The sequence below is a fragment of the Muntiacus reevesi genome, chromosome 16 (genome assembly GCF_963930625.1).
Source record: "Muntiacus reevesi chromosome 16, mMunRee1.1, whole genome shotgun sequence".
Lineage (NCBI taxonomy): Eukaryota > Metazoa > Chordata > Mammalia > Artiodactyla > Cervidae > Muntiacus > Muntiacus reevesi.
The window spans coordinates 19009126-19031129 of NC_089264.1; the positions used below are offsets into that span (position 1 = coordinate 19009126).

The 22004-nt window shown below is 38.2% G+C and overlaps 1 protein-coding gene across 1 annotated transcript in view; it reads right to left on the bottom strand.

Annotated features, from left to right (window-relative positions):
• ARHGEF38 (Rho guanine nucleotide exchange factor 38) overlaps positions 1-22004 on the bottom strand; it is a 139303-nt gene that overhangs the window by 38493 nt on the left and 78806 nt on the right. The window contains exons 4-5 of the mRNA XM_065907088.1: positions 13222-13369; positions 6315-6332 (exon numbers count right to left, since the gene is read on the bottom strand). Of these exons, the coding sequence (XP_065763160.1) occupies positions 6315-6332; positions 13222-13369 (166 nt within the window). The remainder of the gene's footprint in view (positions 1-6314; positions 6333-13221; positions 13370-22004) is intronic.

Consider the following 22004-nt stretch of genomic DNA (forward strand, 5'->3'; position numbering starts at 1 on the left):
CATGAGTAGATATAATTTTAACAAAAGAGAATGTTTTTAAAGAAGGAAACATGCAAGAATATTCAAGAAAATTCTGAAAAGGAAGAATACTAAGCTGAGATTAGTTGTATGTGTGTGTGTGTGTGTTTAGTTGCTAAGTCATGTCCAACTCTTAGAGGTCCCATAGATTGTAGCCCACCAGGCTCTTCTGTCTGTGGGGTTCTCCAGGCAAGAAAACTGGAATCGATTGCTATGTCCTTCTCCAGGAGATCTTCTTGACCCAGGGATCAAACCCACATTTCCTACATTGGCAGGTGGATTATTTACCACTTATACTACCAGGGAAGCCCAGAGATTAGTTATACCTGATATCAAAATATAAAACTACAAAAATGAAAGCAATTTGGTATGGACATATGAAAATCAAGCACAAAATAGAAAATCAAGAAATAAATACAGGAATGTATGGAAATTAAGTGCATGGTAAATGTGACATTGCTACTCAGTAGAAAAAAGGAACTACTCGATATCAGGTATTGTGATAATTAGCTAACCATATAGAAGAATAAAAATTAATTCTTTATAGCAAAATAATTTCCAGATCAAAAATTTAAATGTTAAAAATGAAAAACATGAGATTACAGTTTAAAAACAAACTTGAAGTTTCTAAGTGAGGTACAAAATCCAAAAGCTACAGTAGAAAAAACATGATCAATTTATTTTAAAATTTAGCTCTGTAAAATTGTACAGATAAAAGCATAAACAGAAGCAACTATATACTAGGTTAAAAGTCAAGTAATAAGAAGGAAAATTATTTATAGTACATAAGATAGAAAAATGGATAATACACTCACTAAAGAGCCAATATCAATATTTCAAAAAAGACAAACACCTCAAAAAAGTGAATAATCAATAAAAATGATAATTCATTAGTGGTGAAATACAAATGGTTAGACACATAAAAATGCTCAAGATCATTTTTAATGGTAATTAAAACATTATGATGCTATTTTTGGCCTATGATATTGCCATAAGTTGTAAGGATCCAGATATTTTATCTAGTGCTAGCAAGTAGTAGATAAATGGGCAACTCATACATAGTAGTAGGACTATAAATTAGTTCAACTTCTCTTAAATTATCTGGCAATAAGTGTCAAAAGCCCTTTGATCTAGAAATTCCAATTATAGAAATTCATCAAAAGAAAATAAACTGTTGTTCAAAATTTTACATAAGAATGAACACACAAAGGCAATCTGCAAGACAGACACAATTCACGTATCTGTAAGAGTTTGGTAAACTAAATTATGGTACATACATCAAATAGAATATTTTGTAGTCATAAAGCAATATGGATTTATATTTACTGACATAGAAAGATGTCCATGATGTATTGATGAAGAGGTAGCAGGTTGACATACAGGAAATATATAGCTGTCCAATTTAAGTCAACATGTGTCTGTATAGAGGAAAAAAATGGCAGGGAAGTGAGGGACTCATGTCACGTTAAAGTAGTTCACTTTGGAATGTGACTAACAATAGTTCTTAGTGTCTTCATTTTGATTTTCTATTTTCTGCAGTATTTCTTCAATAATTTAAAAAATAAAAGCCTTAACAAACAAAATAACTTATAAAACTTTTGAGATTGATTAAAATCCGGCAATGCAAAGGTAGAAATAGCTGGTCAGACTACTTCTAAGCATATAGAAGAGTCTAAATAATTAAGATAAAGAAGGTTATTTCTGGAGGTAAATTTATAATAGGGATATTTTTCTTGCTTTAGAACATGGGACTTGGATCAGATGCTTTGAGGGAGACTCTGGTGGAAGAATCTATGATTCTTGTCACTTTAATACTGTCTTTGATGTTTGCATAAGATTATAATTCAAAGTAAGCATTTCAGAAGTTATAATATCTTTGCCTTTGAATATGTTTAAAAGTGTAGATTGCAAAAAAAAAAAAAAAGACTTTTTAGTTTCAGTAAGTAAGAGATTTTTTTTTTTTTTTAAAGTCATTAAAAAACCCACATCCCATAAACGCCACTCTAGCTGCAACATTTTGGCCTTAGCTACCGAGGAGCTCAGCAATTCCATAGCATTTGACATTGCCTTTTACCCTTTTATGTAGTAGCATGTGTGCTGCCTCATCTGAATGAGAGAATCAGGAAGGAAAATAACTCAAGGCAAATGTGGCTTTGATGTGTGTCCAGTTACACGCTGTGATTCTTCTTCTTTTTTCCAGTTCTTAATGTATAGAACAGGATAGAAGGGCACATGTAGTCGGCTAGTCCCACACAGCAGGACTGTGGCAAAAGCTAGTGTAATTTTCAAGCAGCATTCAATACAAGTTACTATTTGTCTTACGTATTCTGTATGTAGGAGCCTGTGCAAGCTAACATATTAAAAGAATTGCTCTGGAGAAGGAAATGACAACCCACTGCAGTTTTCTTGCCTGGGAAATTTCATGAACAGAGGAGCCTGGCAGGCTACGGTCCATAGCATCTCAAAGAGTTGGACAAAACCTAGCAACTGATCAACAAAAACACACAATCAGGTACGTGGTGATTTGGGGAAACACTTCTTGATGGAAGGGTGGCATAAAATGGAGAGTGATGTGATCTAACAATATGGAATATATAGTTTTGGAAGAAACTGAAATTTGTATATAGAATAATAGTTACAAATATTCAAATAATAAAGTCCATGGCTAAAGGAAAATTAAAATAAAAGAATTGCTCACTTTCCTCCTGTCGATCTGCTCTCTTGATGTAAATTTGTAGCAGTTTAGGATACTTACAGACACAACTACACACACACAAAGCAAACACACAAACAGACTAGCCACTCAGGACTTTAGATCGTTCCTGACCATGCTAAGGCAGATGTGCTTTGTTAAGTCCTGGTAAATTTGAGTTCATATTTAAGTCAATATCATCCTTTCAGTATTAGGCTAGATATGCTTTCCTTCTATGAAAATGGACACCTTTCAAAGTTGGTGTATGTGTGTGTGGCTTTTATAATTTCCATATTGCCTTCAGTTCAGTTCAGTTGCTCAGTCATGTCTGGTTTTTTGTGACCCCATGGAAGGAGCACACCAGGACTCCCTGTCCATCACAAACTCCCAGAGCTTGCTCAAACTCATGTCGTTTGAGTCGATGATGCCATCCAACCATCTTATCCTATGTGACCCCTTTTCCTCCTGCCTTCAATTTTTCCCAGCATCAGGGTCGTTCCCAATGAGTAATTCTTCACATCAGGTGGCCAAAGTATTGGAGCTGAAGCTTCAGCCTCAGTCCTTCCAATGAATATTCAGGACTATTTCCTTTAGGATTGACTGGTTGGATCTCCTTGAAGTCCAAGGGACTCTCAAGATTCTTCTCCAACCCCACAGTTCAAAAGCATCAATTCTTCAGCACTCAGGTTTCTTTATGGTCCAACTCTCACATCCATATATGACTACTGAAAAAAACCATAGCTTTGACTAGATGGACCTTTGTTGGCAAAGTAATGTCTCAGCTTTTTAATGTGATGTCTAGATTTGTGATACTTTTTTTTCCAAGAAAAATGTGTCTTTTAGTTTCATGGCTGTAGTCACTGTCTGCAGTGATTTTGGAGCCCAAGAAAATAAAGACTATCACTGTTTCCATTGCATCCCCATTTATTTTCCATGAAGTGATGGAACTGGATGCCATGATCTTAGTTTTCTGAATGTTGAGTTTTAAGCTTTTTCACTCTCCTCTTTTACTTTCATCGAGAGGTTCATCAGTTCCTCTTCACTTTCTGCCATAAGAGTGGTGTCATCTGCATATCTGAGGTTATTGATGTTTCTCCTGGTAATCTTGATTCCAGCTTGTGCTTTATCCAGCCTGGCATTTTGCATTATGTACTGTGCATGTAAGTTAAATAAGCAGGGTGACAATATACAGCCTTGATGTACTCCTTTCCTGATTTGGAACCAGTCTGTTGTTCTATCTCCAGCTTCTTGAGTTGCATACAGATTTCTCAGAAGGTAGGTCAGGTGGTCTGGTATTTCCATTTCTTTAAGAATTTTTCACAGTTTGTTGTGATCCACACAGTCAAAGGGTTTCGCATAGTCAATAAAGCAGAAGTAGATTTTTTCTGGAACTCTCTTGCTTTTTCAATGATCCAATGGATGTTGGCAATTTGATCTCTGGTTCCTCTGCCTTTTCTAAATCCAGCTTGAACATCTGGAAGTTCTTGGTTCACATATTGTTGAAGCCTCACTTGGAGAATGTTAAGTATTACTTTGCTAGCGTGTGAGATGAGTGCAATTGTGCAATAGTTTGAGCATTCTTTGGCATTGACTTTCTTTGGGATTGGAATGAAAACTGACCTTTTCCAGTCCTGTGGCCACTGCTGAGTTTCCAAATTTGCTGGCATATTGAGTGCAGCACTTTCACAGCATCATCTTTTAGAATTTGAAATAGCTGAGCTGGAATTCCATCACCTCCACTAGCTTTGTTCACAGTGACGTTTCCTAAGGCCCACTTGACTTCGCACTCCAGGCTGTCTGGCTCTAGGTGAGTGATCACACCATTATGGTTATATGGGTCATTAAGATCTTTTTTTGTGTAGTTCTTCTGTATATTCTTGCCACCTCTTCTTAATATATTCTGCTTCTGTTAGGTCCATACCATCCTTTATTGTGCCCTTCTTTGCATGACATGTTCCCTTGGTATGTCTAATTTTGTTGAGGAGATCTCTAGTCTTTCCTATTCTATTGTTTTCCTTTATTTCTTTGCATTGATCATTGAGGAAGGCTTTCTTATCTCTCCTTGATATTCTCTGGAACTCTGCATTCAGATGGGCATATCTTTACTTTTCTCCTTTGCCTCTCACTTCTTGTCTTTTCTCAGCTATTTGTAAGGCCTCCTCAGACAACCATTTTGCCTTTTTGCATTTCTTTTTCTTGGGGATGGTCGTGATCACTACTGCCTTCTGTACAATGTCACAAATCTCCGTCTGGAGTTCTTTAGACACTCTGTCTATCAGATCTAATCCCTTGAATCTGTTTGTCAATTCCACTGTATAATCATAAGAGATTTGATTTAGGTAACCTAGGTAGCATATTAAAAAGCAGAGACATTACTTTGTCAACAAATGTCTGTCTAGTCAAGGCTATGGTTTTTCCAGTGGTCATGTATGGATGTGAGAGTTGGACTGTGAGGAAAGCTGAGTGCTGAAGAATTGATGCTTTTGAACTGTGGTGTTGGAGAAGACTCTTGAGAGTCCCTTGGACTGCAAGGAGATCCGGCCAGTCCATCCTAAAGGAGATAAGTCCTGGGTGTTCATTGGAAGGACTGATGCTGAAGCTGAAACTCCAATACTTTGGCCACCTCATGTGAAGAGTTCACTCATTGGAAAAGACCCTGATGCTGGAGGGATTGGGGGCAGGAGGAGGAGGGGACGACAGAGGATGAGATGGCTGGATGTCATCACCGACTTGATGGACATGAGTTTGAGTAAACTCCGGGAATTGGTGATGGACAGGGAGGCCTGGCGTGCTGTGATTCATGGGGTCGCAAAGAGTCGGACACGACTGAGCGACTGAACTGAACTAAATACTGAATGGTCTAGTGGTTTTCCCTACTTTCTTCAATTTAAGTCTGAATTTGGCAATAAAGAGTTCATGATCTGAGCCACAGCCAGCTCCTGGTCTTGTTTTTACTAACTGTTAAGTCTTCTCTATCTTCTGCTACAAAGAATATAATTAATCTGATTTCACTTCGCAACACTTCAACACAGTGTTGACCATTTGGCGATGTCAGAGTTGTCTCTTGTCCAATTGTTTCATCTTCATGCTATATACATGTGTGTGTATAACTTTTTTCTCTGCAAATCAGTCAAAGTCAGAAGAAACTCAATATTTTACTATAATGAATAAGGAATCTTTTATACATTAATCTATATAACCTTAAAAAACATTATGGTATTAATCTAAAATTTTTTAGACTAATGTTTTCCTTAGGAGGAAGTATTTTTGGACACATTAAGATTCTTTAATAAATGTGTAATGAGCAATTTAAAAAGAGTTCCTGTCACCAGCAAACCTGTGATTTAAGTAAACTATTCCCCAAGATTCTTCTAAAAAGTTTGATAAGGTTAACATAATAATAATCTAATATGTAAAATCTGCTGAGACAAATTGGAAATAAATGCACTAAGAATGTCTAGGGTAAATGTCTTTGAAGTCTTGACTTACTTATTATAAACAATGAACATCATTATAAAAACTAAAAATTCTAATTTGCGCAGAAATATTCATCAGCTTTTCCCCTGATTTTTGTATTTGCTATTATTTGAACAAAAGTACTTACTGTTGCATGTATATTTTCCTACAAGAGAAAGGAAAAAAGTAAATTAATATAAATCCAGTTATTGAGGTAATAAGCAAGCATTATAAAATTTTTAAAATCTTATTTTAAAATAGTAAGTCATTTTCATGAATGTTTTTATAGAATTAGTCATATAATCATGTCCCTAAAGTTTTATTTAAGCATGCATCTACCATATTTGTTTCACACTTTATATAATAAGTTTTGATTTAAACTATAGTTAGTGAATTTTAGTATTTCAAAACTGGATTTAAATGTCAATATTTGTTTACATTATGAAATAAGAATCCATTAAACATATTAATAGTAATAGGAGAAACAGATTACAAGATTACAAAGGAAAGTGTAACTGGCATGCAGAAAACTATGATCGAGTGCTTTATAATATCTCTGTCTATAAAGTTTTAGGTAGACCGATAGATTATAGACAATTCATCTATTCAATGGGATAATTTCCATAAAAAATTTCAGAGGGCATCACTAGTTTTTGTGGCTTCCATTTCGCTCAAGCAAAACTAAAGTCCTCCCAAGGCAATGCAGTCTGCCTCTCCAACCCCCTCTCTCCCTCGTGCCTGTCTTCAGCTCCTCCCCACCTGTGGCAACTGCAGGCCTCCTTGCTCTTTTCAGAGAAGGCAGGCCGGCTCGGGCTTGAGGTCTTGCACTTGCCTGATTGCCCTTCCTCCAGGTCTGCAGGCCTCCTTGCTCTTTTCAGAGAAGGCAGGCCGGCTCGGGCTTGAGGTCTTGCACTTGCCTGATTGCCCTTCCTCCAGGTACTCATGTGACTCCCTGCTTATCTCCTCCAGGTCTTTGTGCAAATGCCCCTTCCCAGTGAAGCTTTCCCTGCCTGACATTTTAAACACTGTACCTGCCTCTCATTGTACTCTTTATCCTCCTTCCTTACATTGTTTATTTATCCCCATACTGCTTTGTTACTTTCTAAAATAATATATTTATTTGGTTTGTTGTGTTCATCTCTCCACTCCCAGATCCCAGCAAGGGCAAGGATTTGTTTGTCTTGTTCTGTGTTGTAGCCCCAGTTCCTGAAAAACTGACTGGCATATGGTAGGACCACACAACATACTTGTCAGATTAATTAAACAATTAGAAAATGGGAATCTTTCAAGTTAAATTTCAAGAATAAAGGAGATAGAAGCATTTCTCTAAAAGTCTCATGTGGATATAGAGAAATAAGGTAATAACCTGTATTTAAAACTGATCACCTTGACCTCTGGTTTTCAGTCTTTGGGAATACAATGATTGTTTTCAGCACAAAAACATTTTATGGGGACTTCCCTGGTGGCTCAATGGCTGAGACTTCGTGCTCCCAGCGCAGGGGGCCCAGGTTTGATCCCTGTTCAGGGAATTCGATCCCACGTGCTGTGACTATAGATCCCACTCCAATGCAGCCAAATAAATAAATAAAATTAGGATAATATAATAAACATTTTAAAAATAGTAATTAAAAAAATTATGACACCATCACATCCTAGAAGATGGTCTTTTCTTTTCTTTTTTTAAAAAAACCACACAATATTGTAAAGTAAAAGGTGATCTTTTCATATTCAGTGATTGAGAAAAAATTTAACAGCTGTGCCAAATTTCATAAGTTTTAATGGACTTAATAAGTTAAAAAAATTAATCCTAGTATTTTATATATGTGTAAAACAATGGTGTACATATATGGAAGGCAATTACCCTTCGCTCTCCTGACATAGTGTATGAATGGATTCCTAGCCATCTTGAAATAACTAGATTTTCCTGAATCCAAAACCTCTCAGTTGGGAATACAACATAGGATTATAAACTTTTAAAAATCAGCAGGTGCTACAATTTCAGACAATTATTAACTGCTTTTGAAGAACTCTTCTATCTCAATGAAATAAAATACCCCACTACTACCCCCACCCAGTATTTCTTTCCATTCCTTTCCTTTAAACTCACATTCTTTCCCTGATTTCTGTGTCCTTCTATTAAGGAGTTTCCTTTCTCATTTTGCTCTGTGAGTCATAGATGAGAAAATTTGGGACAGAAGTTGAATAAAATTAAAAATGCAGTTAGTTTTCTATGAAAACAAACAAGTGAAAATATGATCATTTTGGAACCAAAACACATATTTTGAAGTTGAAAGAAAAGATTGCTCTTTTTAACTCCTAGAGAAGACATGGAAATTTTTTTTCTCTATTTCATTTATTTCAGTGACATAAAGCCTACATATTATAACATATATTAAACACTGTATTTAACATAAATATGGGCTTCCCTGGTGGCTCAGCTGATAAAGAATCTGCTTAGTGTGGGAGACCTGTCTTTGATCCCTGGGTTGAAAAGATCCGCTGGAGAAGGGAAAGGCTACCCACTCCAGTATTCTGGCCTGGAGAATTTCATGGACTGTAGAGTTCTTGAGGTCATAAAGAGTCAGACTACTACAGTGTAAATACAACATTATGCGAAAAGGAACCTGAGATTTTCCAACAGGGAAAACTAGCTGGAGTTGTGGAATAGTGGCACTTTATTATAACAACTCCTTTTTATTTGTTTATCATTAAAAAAAAAATCATTTTTAGGCTAAAATTTTCCAGGAGTTAACCCCAGCCAAGGACACTTCAGGAAAGAGGAAGTTAAGTTGGGTCCATTTACACTTTTTTGGGGGGCTAAAGTAACACTATATCTACCACCCCACCTTACACCTTCATGGGCTCATTATAATTTGACTAAAATTCACAAAAGTTTTTATGTGGCTATTTCTGAAGGATTATCGTCTTTGTTCAAACATGATACCACATAACCAGGAAATGAATGAGTTTTCAAAAGTGATTTTAATTTTCATTTGGAACACCCTATTAGAATAATATTAAGATACGTAAAACATGGTGAACAAATTTAAATCTATTCCTTTGATGCTGCATGGCATGAGCTGTTAGCTTCCTTCCTGCTCCCTGTATGGAGAAGCTATAGCAGTAATCTGATCAGTCAAAGTGTCTAGATGACTACAAGTTGGAAGTTTTTCTCCTGAGGATGGTGACCTTGGTTAGGAAGAAGAAAAATGTAGATAAATTTATAATAACTAGACATGAAACTAGAAATGCATCTTCCTGCTACCTCCCAAAAAACTTGGAAAAGTTCTTTCATTCTTATCTTATTACAAATAAGTCTCTAGGGCTTCTGAAAGGCATCAGAGACTTGGTGGTATTTATAACTAGAAAAACAGACAAAGGAGGCTACAGACAGCCTATTCTAATTATAGCTACACTTGCATTCATAACTATTCTATTTTTCATTTTCCTCACACAGATCAGAAACCTTAAATAACTCCAAAAGAGGCTAAGGAGCCAGATCCTTAGCAAATGACTTGCATAAATTTAGAAACTGTATTAAACCAATATTTCATGTAATCTTACAGGTCACTAATATGTATGACTCTGTAAATACTTATTGTTGAATAAATTAGAAACTTGCAGATTTCCAATTTATAGGCTATAGACAAAGATGTGGGGCTGTGCTTCTGGATTGTTTTAGTCTTATCCTAATGTCTCCAAATCCTGAAATTACTACTTAGATTGTATCTATAGTCATGGAAACAGCTTCAGGGAAAGCAGGAAATGGTACCGTGGGCATGCTTTCTCCTTCTAAAGTAGATCTTTTTTTTTTTTAAAGTAGGTCTTAATTTGCGTGTGTATGCATGATTACCCAAGGGAGCTTGTTAAAGTGCAGATTCATGGCCTGGATGCCCAGCAATCCTAATCTTTTTGGTCTGGAGCAGAGCATAGGCACCTGCTCCTTTAATACACATCCCTTTCGGGTCTGATGCAGGCGGACTCACACACCAAGAAACACTGCCCTAACCTTTCAAAGGGATTCAAAATTATTTTCTGGATACAAATATTATTTGTTCATTTGAAAGATAATGGGCTTCAAAGAATAGCCCAAGGTTATGAGCTCAAGTCTCCTGGTTACCAGACCAGGAAATCTTTCTACTCTCCTTTTGGAAATTAGTCTTGAACCTCACCGTGACAGCTTCTAGTATGTTATTTAAATTAACTTTTGTATTATTGTTAAGCTTTCCACAGGGTTTTGTTTATCTACCAACTAGAAGGTATGTTCCCAGGAGGCAAGAATTATGCTTACATATTTGAAAAAAAATTTTTTTCAACATTATTTAGTACTTATAATAAATATTTATAAGGCCCTCAATAAACATTTTAATTTTGGTTAAAATGCAATCTCTATGGCTTTAACCTCTGAGGCATGAAGCCACCTTCTTCATGGATACCGCTTCAAACACACTTGTTCCAATACCTCGCAGCCTGGTAGAAAATGGAAGCCACACCTAATACCCATTAGAAATTGGCAACCATGTACTTGGGCTCTGTTATTTAGCCACAAAAAAAAGGCAGAGTCCCAGTAATAGCTTTGACTGATTACCTGGCAGGAGAAGTCAAGCCCTCGGGGTGTTCCACACTCCCTTTGGCCTATAAACCTGTTTGAAAACCTGTTTCTCTGAATTTAAAGCTAAGCTCAATTGAGGTCAGTATTATAGTAATGTTAATAATTCTCCTGCTCTCAGCTTTCAGGCAGACTAGTACAATTCATCATTAACTTTATTTTCATGGCAAGGCAACTTTGGAGAAAATAGATCTAACTTAAACTATTTTATTTTGATTTTCTTTCCCTTAAGAAATAGTCCTGCCAATACTACTTCCTTTGGATTTTGTGCTTTGTAAACCTTAGCACCTTCCAACACCTGAAATAATTCCCTAAAATCAGAACAGGGCAGAATATACAAGATTTGGGATATCACCAGGGCAAGAACTTGAGGCTTTCAGAAAAAAATGTCAAAAAAGCTGCTGGGTCTGACAGTAATTTTTAGTAATCAGGAAGTTTCCAAATCACCTCTGCTTTAGCTTACTTTTCAGGGGATATGATCCTGACCTATACTGACTGATCGACTATTTTGACAGAGTTAATTTCTTCCTCTTAGGACTCAAAAGCTATTGTGCACCCCGCTCTGAACAGACTGCTTCACTTCTGGTCAGTTGTCAGAAGCACATGCCAAAATAAACTACATCCTCTCCCCATGTGGACTTCCAGTCCTGGGGCTGGGATTGGAGTGAGGATTCAAGGTGCTACTTTTCACTTGCTATAATATCTCTCACTTTTATTTCTGGAAACTGAAGAAGGAAAATGACTCAAGATACACATTGATTGGATCTTGTCACTAGTTTAACTTAAGAAAGGTGCTCCTTCATACTGAGGTTAAAACTATTATTTCCTCTTTGGAAAAAGTACCTGTAAATTTAGATGTTGCTTCTAATATATGAATTTATTAATATGGATACAACTTCAACTTTAAAGCTTACCTAAACTGATTTGCTAACACTGAAATAAACAGTAAGTAATGGAGAAATAGTGAACTGAAATTACTCATTGCATATTATCTTTAGGAATTACCTAATCATATTGAGCTGCTTGTGGGCGGGGTCAAAGACCAATTTATTTTTGTATTTTCGGGAACTAGATCAATGCTTGCTATAACAAGTACTATGTAAATGCTTGCAATCTAGTGACTCAAAATTGTTATTTTTCCACAGCATGAAAAATGGTTAAAGAACTGCAGTTACTTAATGGCCAGTAGAGGGCAATAAAGTTAATTTTAAGAAATTTGTCAGGTTCAATTTAAATCCATTTTCAGCCCTGGTTCCGGTCTGGAAAGGCAGTATCCAGAGCAGTCTCATTTAGCTTCCTGATTTCACTCTAATTCAGTTGTTCTATACCAGGACCGCCTTCTGCCCCTAAAAGGGAGTTTATGAAAGTGGAGGATCAGACGGGTTGGGGTGCATTGATTTAAACACCATAGCACTCTGCTTGGTTCATTCTTAGCCTAATCAAGACCATTTGACAATGGATAAACCTTAGAAGTGAAAAATCACAATAGAATCATTTGGTAGGATGTAGAGTAGGGCAGACATTTGGCTTTAAATTTATTTGGTAGAAAACTGTAGATAAAGCCAGAAACCAATTCCATTTATAAGAATCAACCCAATACCTCTTCATATTCAGGCATACAAATAGGATCAGAAAAAGTGCAAACTGTGGTTTTTAATCCATGGTTAGTAAAGAATTAATAGATGGAATAGTAAGGGCTATTAGTTTTTATCTTATTCATGTTTTTTAATGTATTTTTTTCAAATTTTTTTTTTGGGGGGGGGGCATATATGTGGCTTGCAGGATCTCAGTTCTCTTATCAGACATTGAAGCTGGACCACAGCCTGGAATCCTAACCAGCAGGCCACCAGGGAACTTCCTTTTTCAGAATTTTATAGCAAAGAAATATTTCTAGCAGATTAAAAACAACAACAACAACAACACTGTACATTATGTAGCACTTCCCATGAACAATTTAGAGAAGAGGAAGGCATAACTGATTTTCCTGAAACTACCTCTGAAAGGGCCTGACTTGTCTTTGCCAGTCTCCCCTCGGCCCCCGCAGTCTCAGAGCGGCTGGGGGCATTCAGAGGGTCCTGGGACATCCCCTCGCTCTATTATTTGGTGCTCCTGGGACCATGCCAACACAGGCTTCCACTTCTTTCTTAAGCACAGCCTTAAGAAGGACTTTTCTTCTACATTTCATTTTTTGATATTGCATTTTTTCTATCTCTACAGAACCCTGTATCTTTCCTGTGTTATTTTTAGTCATCCTTGCAGGGGGAAAAAAAAAAGTCAATCAGGGTTTCTGGCATGTCAGCTTTTCATGGAGAGAACACAGAGTAGCGCTCCCAGCAAGCCTCATAAAACACAGGATTTATGGGAGACCTTTCATCTACATCCAGTTAAAATGTTCCCTGCTAGGCGACTGAGAGCGCATGGAAACCATCATTTGAAAAGGCCTTACTTTAAGGACTGGATACAGAGGCTCAAATGTTGCTTCAGCTCCTCTTCCTTTTCATAGGACTCCAGTACACCATGCGCTTCATCGTGCTGATAGCAGTAGATTTTATAAATATCTTCCAGTGGCCCTTTAATCTGCAAGAATACCTCTCCTGATAAATCCAAAACAAAGGCAAGATGACATCAAGTCAGACCAAGCTGGCCCTTCACGTATTTATTTTGCAACAATGTTGATTAGTGTTAAAAAGTTGGGTGGGCTGCATTTTATGCCCTGTTATGGGGGGGTGGGGTGGAGGGGGGTGGGGAGCAATAGACAACATTGAGTCACCTTCTTTTCTCCCCTTTTTTTTCTTTTTCTTTGCACCCTCCTCCTTCTCTTCTCTTTTCATCCCTTTCCTCTTTTCTTTTATAAGATAAAGGATAATGAGCTTAATGAAGATGGGCAGCAAAAGAAAGCTGGTTTTCTCAGATTATGCACTTGGCTGGTGTAGAGAGTCCTGGTGTAAACAAAGAGAAAGGGCATCTCTCACCACCTGCTTCTGTGAGGGTAACTGCCCACCCTGAGAGGAATTCAGGATGAAAAACCACATGAGGCACTAGGTGCTTTGGATAAACAGGTCCTTTGATAGTTGGGTGTATGTCTCAGGAAGCATTTCAATGACCCCAGACTCTTGCGTTTTGCCGTTGATAGTAAAGCACTAAAATTATTAACTTGAAATATCTGTTCTTTGTGACTAGCAGCAATCTTTTACTGAGATGTATGCTTGATTACATGTATTTCCTAGCTCCCAAAATCATGTATGAATTGGCTTCTCTTCCCCCTCTTTGACATAACTTCGTCAGAGCCACTAAGAGGTCATCTCCTGGGCTAGAGTCCTCAGTAAGTCCTTGAATAAAACTTAAACTCATGACTCTTACATTGTGGGTTTTTCTTTGGCATGAGTTAAAGCCTGCACTTAGAATCAGTCTGTATGGTACAGGCCAGGTCGTGCTACAGACTTGGACAGGTTATGACTTGGACAAGTTATGTTTTACTCTTTGAACCTGTTTCCTCATCTATAAAACAGAGACATTAATAGATCCAGTTTCATAGGGTCATTATAAAATTAAAAAGATTGTGTATGCAACGTTCAGATTACAATACACAGGTAGCAAATGCCCCAAATGAAGTAGTTATTGTGTTAGAGTGAGTATGTCCAGCTCTTTGTGATGCTATGGACTGAAGCCTGCCAGATTCCTCTGTCCATGGGATTTCCCAGGCAAGAATACTGGAGCAAGTGGCCATGCCCTCCTCCAGGGGATCTTCCCAACCCAGCGATCAAACCTGGATTTCTTATGTCTCTGCAATGGCAGGTGGATTCTATACCACTAGTTAGAGGTATGGAAAGTAAAATTTCAGGTTCTAGGTCAATTGTTTTTCTGTGTTTATTTTACTAACATTTTCTGAGTTTGTCTGAAACATATACAATGAAGTTGAGGAAAATAAAATATTTTCTGTTACGTGATAATAGAAAGAATTGGCCATCATTCCTGTTACAAATCAGTTGGATGATACTATAAACCAGGGTTATTGGGCTAATTATATTGGGCTAATTATGTCCAGGCATTTAAGGAGTCCTTTTTGATAGACGATATAATGGGGTCTATCACTGATGGCTCAAGTACATATTGGACAATAGTTTGATTTAAGTGTCACTTCATCTAATAAAAATGCATCCACTACCCAATCCAGAATTGTGTTAAGGTGATTTGGAAAACACAGAAGAAACATGTAATAGATCTCTGCTCTCAAAAACATTGTGAATTTGGGACTGATAATGATTGGGACTGAACTAATTGCCAGTGATATGGACTTGCTAATCTGGCTCTATTATAGGAACAAAGTCATTCTTCCTATAGAAATAGAAGTGCCCTTTAGATTTTCAACATATTTTGGTTACATTAACTACTTGAATCCTTATACATACGAGGAGAAAGGGGCTTATTTATCCATATCAAATAAGGATGGACAAATCTAACTTCAAAACAAATAAATGGTCTTTCCACAGTTCTATCAGAAGGTGGAGAGCCAGGATTAGAGGCCATATTCTCCTCATTTTCTCCTTAGATTTTAGCCCTCCTCATAGGAGAGTTTTGCTGGATGCTGGACACAGTGACACAGTTGGCAGAAACACTGGAGTCAGAATCAGAAATCATTGTCACAATCGTGTGGTGACTAGGGGAATGATTAAAAAAAAATTCTTTGAGCCTTAATTCTTTCATTTGTAAAATGGAGGTAATAGTTACACTTGAGGTGAATTTGAGAATTAAATGAGACGTGGATGTAAAATCAGCTGGCACTGACTGGTTCCTCCATACATGTCACTTGCTTTCTAATGCTGCTCTACTATCTCGAGAATTAAAACACTAGTTCTTCAACTTTTAAAAATTTGTATGGAAGTGTAGTTGATTTACAATGCTGTGTTAGTTTCAGATGTACAGCAAAGTGAATCAGTCATAGAAATATATGACTGATATATGTATGTGTATATATATATCTCCATTCTTTTTCACATTCTTTCCCCATATAGGTTATTACAGAATATTGAGTAGAATTCCCTGTGCTATAACAGTAGGTACTTGTTAGTTATCTATTTTATATATAGTAGTGTGTTAATATGTTAATTCCAATCTTCTAATTTATCACTTCCTGTCATATTCTCCCTTTGGTAGCCATGATTTCCAGATCTGTGACTCTGTTTCTGTTTTGTAAATAAGTTCATTTGTATCATTTTAAAATTAGGGTTTACATATAAGTGATAGTATGTGGCATTTGTCTTTCTCTGCCTGACTTACTTCTCTTAGTATAATAATCTCTAGTCCACCCATGTTGCTACAAACGGCCTTGTTTCATTCTTCTTTATGGTTGAGTAGTGTTCCACTGTATATATGTGCCAAATCTTCTTTATCTGTTCTTCTGTGGATGGACGTTTAGGTAAATTTCACATCTTGGCTATTGTAAATAGTGCTACAATAAATATTGGCATATATGCATCTTTTCAAGTTATGGTTTTCTCTGGATATATGCCCAGGAATGGGATTGATGGATCACACGATAGGTCTACTTTTCGTTTTTTAAGAAACCTCTATACCGTTCTCCATAGTGTCTGTACCAATTTACATTCCCACCAATAGCGTGGGAGGGTACCCTTTTCTCCACACCCTCTCCAGCATTATTTGTAGATTTTTTGATGATGGCAGGGCTTCCCTGATGGCTCAGATGGTAAAGAATCTGCCTGCAATGCAGGAGACTTGGGTTCAATCTCTGGGTTGGGAAGATCCCCTGGAGGAGGGCATGGCAACGCACTCCAGTATTCTCACCTCAAAAATCCCATGGACAGAGGAGTCTGGAGGGCTACAGTCCATGGGGTCTCAAAGAGACATGACTGAGTGACTAAGCACAATCTGACCAGTGTGAAGTGATACCTCATTGTAGTCTTGATTTGTATTTCTCTAGTAATTAGTGATAGTGAGCATCTTTTCAGGTACTTTTTGGTCATTTGTATATCTTTTTGGAGAAAAGTCTATTTAGATCTTCTGCCCATTTTTTGATTAGTTTTTTTTTTTTTATATTCAGTTGCATGAGCTGTTAGTATATTCTGGAGATTTACCCCTTGTTGGTTGCTTTATTTGCAAATATTTTCTCCCATTCTGAGGGTTGTCTTTCCATTTTGTTTATTATTTCCTTTGCTGTGCAAAAGCCTTTAAGTTTGATTATGTTCCATTTGTTTATTTTAGTTTTTATTTTTACTAAGATACTAATAATTTTAAAGTATTATAAAGTGTTATATTATTTTCTAATTTGTGCATGCTAAGTCATTTCAGTCATGGCCAACGATTTGCAACCCCATGGTCTGTAGCCCACCAGGCTCCTCTGTCCATGGGATTCTCCAGGCAAGAATACTGGAGTGGGTTGCTGTGCCCTTCTCCAGGGGATCTTCTGGAATCAGCGATTAAACCCACACCTCTTATGTCTTCTACATCGGCAGGCAGGTTCTTTACCACTGAGCCACCTGGGAAGCCCATTTTCCTAATTTACATACAACTAATGAAAGATGTTTCTTTCTTTTCATTTATGGGATTTCCCAATGATTAAAATTAGACTCTGCATGTGTGTGTATATTTTACTTGTTGTTTTTTTTTTTTAATGTTTTTTTGGACTTGTAAGAAAATGCAGTGACTGTAAGCATTTTTGGAAGTGAAGGGATGAGGACTTCTTACTAGATTTCTGGGATTTTACAGAATTGGTCCTCTTGCCAGTGGACATCTTGTGGATTCACCCTTCATGACAGTTAGCAACACAAATAGTAAGAAAAGAGAGTAGTTAAAAGAGGAGAGAATAAGACAGTGGCTAAATTTAGGGTTGGGCATTAAAAAAGGCAAGCCTTGCAGTCACTGCAGCAGGCAGCAAATGGGAGTGAGGGCTTTGACTGGGCTAGGGAGTCAAGGCTCAGATGGGCTTGGCAGTAAGTCAGGAAGGGGGAACCTGAATACCTGCAGCCCAATGCCAGAGAAAATTGTCAATATGTATGTTCACTACAAGGCAGGTTAGAGTAGAGACAAAGGAAGAAAGAGGTCTGGACAATCTCATAAATCCACAATAGGATCAAGTCAGAAAGTCAAAACATAAAGGACAAAGTCATTTATTTTACACGCAACGAAACCATTAATTGTAAATTCTCTTGTATTTTCTTTAAGAGAAATGTTCTAGCTTGAAAAAATTTATAGCTCTCTCCTGAGCAGCAGAGTTGAATTTTTTACTCTTTTCCAAGTAAAATTCTGTTGGGCCTCTAATACCAATGATTAAAGTTAAAAGATATTTAAGCGCTCTAATTGAAAGTCATCTATTCACCCAGAGGCCAAGCACAATACTGGCAGGCAGAATATTTGATTCCCCTCCCAGCCCCACCAATGTATTCTGCTTCATAATAGTGCAGATGAAGCGATGTGTCTTGCAGCAAAAAAAAAAAAAAAAAAAGATTCTGTTTCCACGGTAACGTAACTCTGGGCTGCGTTTCTTCAGCGGTGAAGGACAACTGCTCTGTCTACTGTATGCGGGTTTGAAGGGATGATTAGGAGTGGAGAAGGCACTGAGCCAAGACCAGCGAAGGTAATTTCCCTCCTGGATATCTGTCACAAAAGCACCAGAATCCTATGAAATAAATACAACTATTGTGTGCTTCTTTTTTTAAAAAATTCTGCATCCCAGGACTTTCTACATTGGCTTCCCCTCAGAATAACTGCCATGCAAAAGGAGGAAGAAAATGCACTTTTAAAAATGCACTTACTTATCTCCTTTAAGAACAACTCTCAGGATTACTGAACACATTTTATGTCCTGGCATCACTATCCTGTGGGCCACATTGCTCCCTTCACTAATGTAAACATATTCATGTTCTTCTTGGCCCACCTCTTCTTTACCTCCAGACTCTCATGTGTATCCCTAAGAGGTACCAAACCAAGTGATAGGGTTCTATATTATTCTGACCCCACTGCTAAATGTACTTCCCCTGCAGGTAGGTAATCTGGGGTGGGTGAAACCAATGATGCCCAAGAAGCCTGTCAGAGGCCTTGTTTAGGAAAATGGCATAAAAGGAAATGAAGCAGTTACAGTCTTTATTTGGGGGCTTCCCTGGTGACTCAGAGGTTAAAGCATCTGCCTGCAATATGTGAGACCTGGGTTCGATCCCTGGGTTGGGAAGATCCCCTGGAGAAGGAAATGGCAACCCACTCCAGTATTCTTGCCTGGAGAATCCCATGGACAGAGGAGCCTGGTGGGCTACAGTTCATGGGGTCACAAAGAGTCGGACATGACTGAGCGACTAGTTCATCCTAATTTGGTAGCCATTTGATGAGTGACTGTGCTGGTGCATGCTCAGTCATGTCTGACTCTTTGTGACCCCATGGACTATAGCCCACCAAGCTTCTCTGTCTGTGGAATTTTCCAGGCAAGAATACTGGAGTGGGTTGCCATTTCCTCCTCCAGGGGACCTTCCCGACTCAGGAATGGAACCAGGGTCTCTTGCATCTCCTGCTCTTTGGCAGGTGGATTCTTTATCACTGTGCCACCTGGGAAAGCTGATGAGTGACTAGTATGCCCTAAGTACTTTGGTAGGTTTGCAGAGAAAAAGAATCAACACTTCCCTCAAGGGACTTATGAAGGTCAGTAAAGGAGAGAGAAGAGAAAACTCCATTTAGCATGCTATGGGAAAAGTATGACAGTAGCTATAAATACAGAGGGTGAGCCATTCTGCTCTTGAGAAACTTTGAGCTCTTTCCATAAGAGTCTGCCCTTGAAGTAGGAGCTATGAGTGAGTACAAAAGCATAGAGATGCAGGGAGGAAGCAAGTTCTGCTCAGAAACTGCAAGTGATCTCATATGGCTGGCTGGTGCCACACCTGGGGGGAGGATTCAGAAGAGACTGTATAGGCAGGCAGGGGCCAGACCGTGGAAGACTCTGTGCATCAGTAAGAAGTTGGAACTTTAACCTGAAGGTGATGGAGAAGCACTGATGGATTTTAGGCAGCAGATTAACATGAAGAGACTGTATTTTAGAAAGTTTACTGTGGGAGTTAGTCATCTGAACAATGGAATTTGGGGGAGGAGTTAGGGAGATTGGAAAAGAGAAACCAATTGAAAGGCTTCTGTAACTATACAAGAAATAAGTAATGAGGGTTAAAGTAGAATGTCATAGCGGTTGAGACAGCGCTCTCAAATCAACTGCCTAGTATCAGATTCTGAGTTTACCATTTACTCATGTGACATTTGGGAAAATTACCTGATTTCTCTGTTTCTTAATTTCCTCATCTGTAGTAGGAAATAATCATAATGGTAGGGTTGTTTAATGATTAAATGAGTTAAAATATGTAATGTGTCTATATTGGCATGTGCAAATGTTCATTAGATGTTAGTTATAACATGAGAGCAAAATCAGGGAGGATGAAGAAGAGAGAACAAAAAAGGACATTGAACATGTAAGAGATGAAGAGGATAACTCCAGGCATATCTCAGGAATCCGGTTTCAGTAAACATGTGCATAGACAATGATGAAAAGATAAAGAGAGTGTTTTTATGAGAAGACAACAAGTTTAATTTTAGAAGTATTGAGTTTGAGTCACCCATAGTATATTAAAGTGAGGAGCCCTTTATGGAGTTGCAATATGAGTCTGGGATTCAGGAAATAGAAGATCTAGAAAAGAGATTCGGGCTTCCCTGGTAGCTCGGCCAGTAATCTTCCTGCAATGCAGGAAACCCCTGTTTGATTCCTGTGTCGGGCAGATCCCCTGGAGAAGGGATAGGCTACCCACTCCAGTATTCTTGGGCTTCCCTTGTGGCTCCGTTGGCAAAGAATCTGCCTGCAATGTGGGAGACCTGGGTTCAATCCCTGGGTTGGGAAGATCCCCTGGAGGAGGGCATGGCAACCCACTCCAGTATTCTCACCTGGAGAATCCATGGACAGAGGAGCCTGGCGGGCTACAGTCCATGGGGTTGCAAGGAGTCGGACACTACTGAAGCAACTTAGCACGCACACATCTTATTTAAGCTGGTAAGGTTTTGTTCTTTATTTTTATGTTTAGATAAGAGGATGGGTGTTCTCTAAACTCATTGTGATAATCACTTCATGATGTATGTAAATGAAATCGTTATGCAATACACCTTAAACTTATACAGTGCAATATATCAATTATATCTCAATGAAACTGGAAGGAAAAAATCTCAAGCATAAACTGTGATCTAAGATCTAACCCAAAAGGCAGTTCTGTAGTTCCAAATAAAACTTGATTGTCAGGACAGAGCATTCAGAATACAGAGACGTGAGTGGGACCTCTCCGAGGACGGAACATAGGTATGACCCCCTTCCAGAAAAGAAGTTCTGAGATCTGAGTAAGATAATACAAGCCTCTGATTGTCACTTCCTGAGTGAGTAAATATGCCATCGCCAGATGAAAAAGCTTTGCTGGCAGCTTGCAGCAGACTGACTAGGAGAGTTCCCCATGGTCTGCTGTCCTCTCTGGATGGGAGCCCGGACACTGGGACTAAACAAGGCAGCAGCTCAGCCAGCCCAAATGCCAGGTGTATACATTTTATTCCTTTTATTCTGAGCCTCCTCTGCTCTCCAGGGGAAGGCAAAATGAGGAGGGAGGTGAGAAGGAAGAGGCTGGAGAGTAAATGCTGCTTACAGAAGCCACTATCCTTTGCCTTTGGTCTCGTTTAGTTCCTGCCTCGCCTGGGGATAACACTGACTACTAAGATATACTCCAGGGACCCTGGTTAGGGTTATGAAATTCAAACCCAAGTGCCAGGTGGAATGTGCAGCCACAGGATTCAAACAAGCATGTCCCTTGAGTATCAATTTTATAAAGATATTTGAAGAAAAAAAATATTTTCATGTGCAAGGATAGCATGGAAAATTTACTTGAATTCTTAAGATAAAATGAGATTTCAAATTATTTCATGCCTGTGGCTGTGGTTTCAGGTCGGAACTCCACATTCCCTGGGGCTCATGAAATTTCTCTTCTGATGTTAGGAATTATTCGGTTAAAAATTTTCAGAAGTGCCACCGTATGATAAATTCAGAAAAATGTGTTCATTGGATCTGACAATTCTGAGGTCTCTGGTGACGTGGTAATGGCAATTTTAGAGAAGTGGTTTTAGGAGGGAACAGGGTGAGACCAATAAGGGGTTGATAGACCATAAAAGGGAAAAAAGAGAAAGGAAGGGAGCCAGAGCAGACTGTGGGGTCCTGTC